This window comes from Sinocyclocheilus rhinocerous, unplaced genomic scaffold (genome assembly GCF_001515625.1).
Source record: "Sinocyclocheilus rhinocerous isolate Xijiao unplaced genomic scaffold, SAMN03320098_v1.1 scaffold419, whole genome shotgun sequence".
Taxonomy (NCBI): Eukaryota; Metazoa; Chordata; class Actinopteri; order Cypriniformes; family Cyprinidae; genus Sinocyclocheilus; species Sinocyclocheilus rhinocerous.
The window spans coordinates 363,297-366,136 of NW_015653519.1; the positions used below are offsets into that span (position 1 = coordinate 363,297).

Below are 2,840 nucleotides of genomic sequence, written 5' to 3' on the forward strand. Positions count from 1 at the left end.
GTCCTGAAAAGTCACCTTCTCCTTGTAATACCTATGTCATACCTTTGTCATTATACAAATTTATGTCCTGATTTGTCACAAAAACACGCACACACACACACACACACACACACACACACACCTGTTCCACTATCCAGGAACGCAGGCGACGTGTGGAACGAATCCTTCCAGATGCCATCTGAAAAACACATTGATTTTCAGCTGCTGATTTGTCTTTAGAAAGTCAGGCGTATCATACATTGACAGTTCATGGAAGTGAGTAATTATTACAAATTCACTAATAAAAAGTACCTAAAAGTACCATGTTTTTGATGTATTTAAATGTAAAATGAATACATACTCTAATTTTGATAAATTGTTTTTTGATTAGTCAGCCAAACTAATTAAAGAACTGCTAATCAAACTGGAACGAAAGTGGATCATAGTTCTAATGTTTGACATTTCCAGCACCGATTCAGCAGTAACCAAACATACTGATCAGTCTAAACTTTTGATCTGGGTGTTTTTTTTTTTATCTGGCCATGGTCCCTTTAACCTGTTCTTTTGTCTTACCTTATGAAAGTCCACAATCTCTATGTTTTCTCTGGCTGGACATCTATCAGGACTCTTTCTTTCACTCTGCCTCAGGTTCTCAACTCCATTTTCTTTTTCAGTGCAGCAGTTTGAGAGACTTCTCTTATTTTTAGATCATACAGCCAGTTATTTTTGCCCATTTTGTCTCCACAAAGAAGAGAAAGTAAATGAGTAAAGTTTTTGAATTAACGGATGTATTCTGAGCACAATGAATTCAGTTATTTATTTTTTATGTGGTTCAAAGATTTTTGGGCTTATAGGAACAACGGGGTCAAGTAAGAGTTCTTTGTAAGCAAGCACTTGATAAAAACATTTCTCAATTGTAATTACGCACAGCTTATTAAATATTATTTTGACTCTAGAAGATTATTAAATATTTTAATTTATTGTGGTAATCACCCACGATAGGAATCGCATCCTGGTGCCCCCTTGGTAGTGCCCTAAGTAGAGGTGTAAAGAGTACCTAAAAACCATACTTGAGTAAAAGTACAGATACCTTACAGTGAAAATTACTCCACTACACGTTACAAGTCACCAATTCCAAAACAACTTGAGTAAAAGTCTTAGAGTATTTGATTTCAACAGTACTTAAGTATTTTACTTATACTAAATATAGGCTCAAAAATGCACTAGTCAAAGAGACATGCCAGTCAAAAACTGTAACATTGTGGAGAAGCTGGGGAAAGAGGACGTTTGCAGAGGGGTAAGGAGTACCTAAAAACCATACTTGAGTAAAAGTACAGATACCTTACAGTGAAAATTACTCCACTACATGTTACAAGTCACCAATTCCAAAACAACTTGAGTAAAAGTCTTGGAGTATCTGATTTTAACAGTACTTAAGTATTTTACTTATACTAAATATAGGCTCAAAGATGCACTAGTCAAAGAGACATTCCAGTGAAAAACTGTAACGTTGTGGAGAAGCTGCGGAAAACAGGCAGAGGCAAGGATCTATGTGCTGGTATTTCATGGAAAAACTAGAACAAACAATAAGGTAAAAACCAAAGGGAACAAAGAACAGCATGACTGGCAAACAGACAACCATTACATTCAACAACTCATAAGGAACTAAAGAAAAACTAGGGCTATATACACACAGGGGGTTAACAAGCTTAACAAGATAAGACACACCTGGGGAGACTAATCAAGGGGAACCAATGAACAAACGGACTACAAACTGACTACAAACACCACGGGAGACAGGAAGTGACATAAAAGTCCAGGGCAAGGCACAGAGAGCATGAAACAAAAACAAGAAAGAGTTGATTTGTGAGGAGAGCAATCATGTTTATTTTCTAAAACCACAATAAAACTGAACACCTCAAAATTACAAACCAAAACAAACAAACAAAAAACAATATCTTTCAAAAAGGTATCTTCAGTATGATGGATAAATAAAATAATGTTAAGTAAAATTAAAAAGCTGAACCCTTCTTGCAGTGGATGTGCTGGTTTGGGCCTCATTGCTGGCTGCAGTCATGTCCTCATCTCATATATAAAACACCTGTGATTCACAAATACTTGCTAAGGAACTCATATTCACACAAAGTAGCCTTGTTGACAAGTTTGGGTGAGTAAGGGCAAAACGCACAATCACCTGCCTACAGCCTTAGTAATACTGAAGACAGCTTGTTCAGGTGTGTTTGATTAGGGTTGGAGCTGAACTCTGCAGGACTGCGGCTCTCTAGGACCGAACTTGCCTACCCCTGGTCTATACCAAGGAACCGTCACAGTACGTTTTGTAAATCTTACAATTTAATGATCTACTTCAAACAATCTTCAATTATCTACTAAAAACTCGTAAGAGTGAAAATCAAATAGTAAGGTATTTAATAATTTCAACGATTTCTTCTAAAATCATTCTCTCCAAATCAATGTAGCATAATAGATAAATAAAACAGTATTTTTGTTTAAACGTTGTAAAAATCCTAATGTAGTTTGTTTGTAGTTTCGATTACCTTAGTTTCGGTCCTGTGTACTGTCAGCCGTTCTGGAGATCACAGTCCGTTCACAATAAACTCCTGAAAGCAAAGCAGTGGAGCGACCGAAGCGGTTCAATATATAAATACCACTTACATCTGGAGGGGGCGCTCGGCGGCTCACAGCGCCGAAGAATTATTTTCTTTGGAAAATATAGCATATTTTTGAATTATTAAATGGTTTATGAAATATGTAAATATATATGCACAAATCCAAGGCATTCTATACAAACATTGGCAACGTTTACAGTAAAATAATTTTAAGAAAATAAAATTGAGAAAAGT

At 36.1% G+C, this 2,840-nt stretch overlaps 1 protein-coding gene across 3 annotated transcripts in view; it reads right to left on the reverse strand.

Annotated features, from left to right (window-relative positions):
* LOC107716470 (interferon regulatory factor 8-like) overlaps positions 1-2,598 on the reverse strand; it is a 9,840-nt gene extending 7,242 nt beyond the window's left edge. Inside the window, exons 1-3 of one of the 3 annotated variants that reach the window (XM_016522935.1) lie at positions 2,535-2,569; positions 553-718; positions 122-178 (exon numbers count right to left, since the gene is read on the reverse strand). In XM_016522935.1, coding sequence (XP_016378421.1) covers positions 122-178 — 57 coding nt within the window. In that variant the 5' untranslated portion in view covers positions 553-718; positions 2,535-2,569. Of the gene's footprint in view, positions 1-121; positions 179-552; positions 719-2,534 lie in introns of all 3 variants that reach the window. The other 2 variants (XM_016522934.1, XM_016522936.1) reach the window with 2 other exon arrangements.
* Positions 2,599-2,840: the final 242 nt, after the last annotated feature.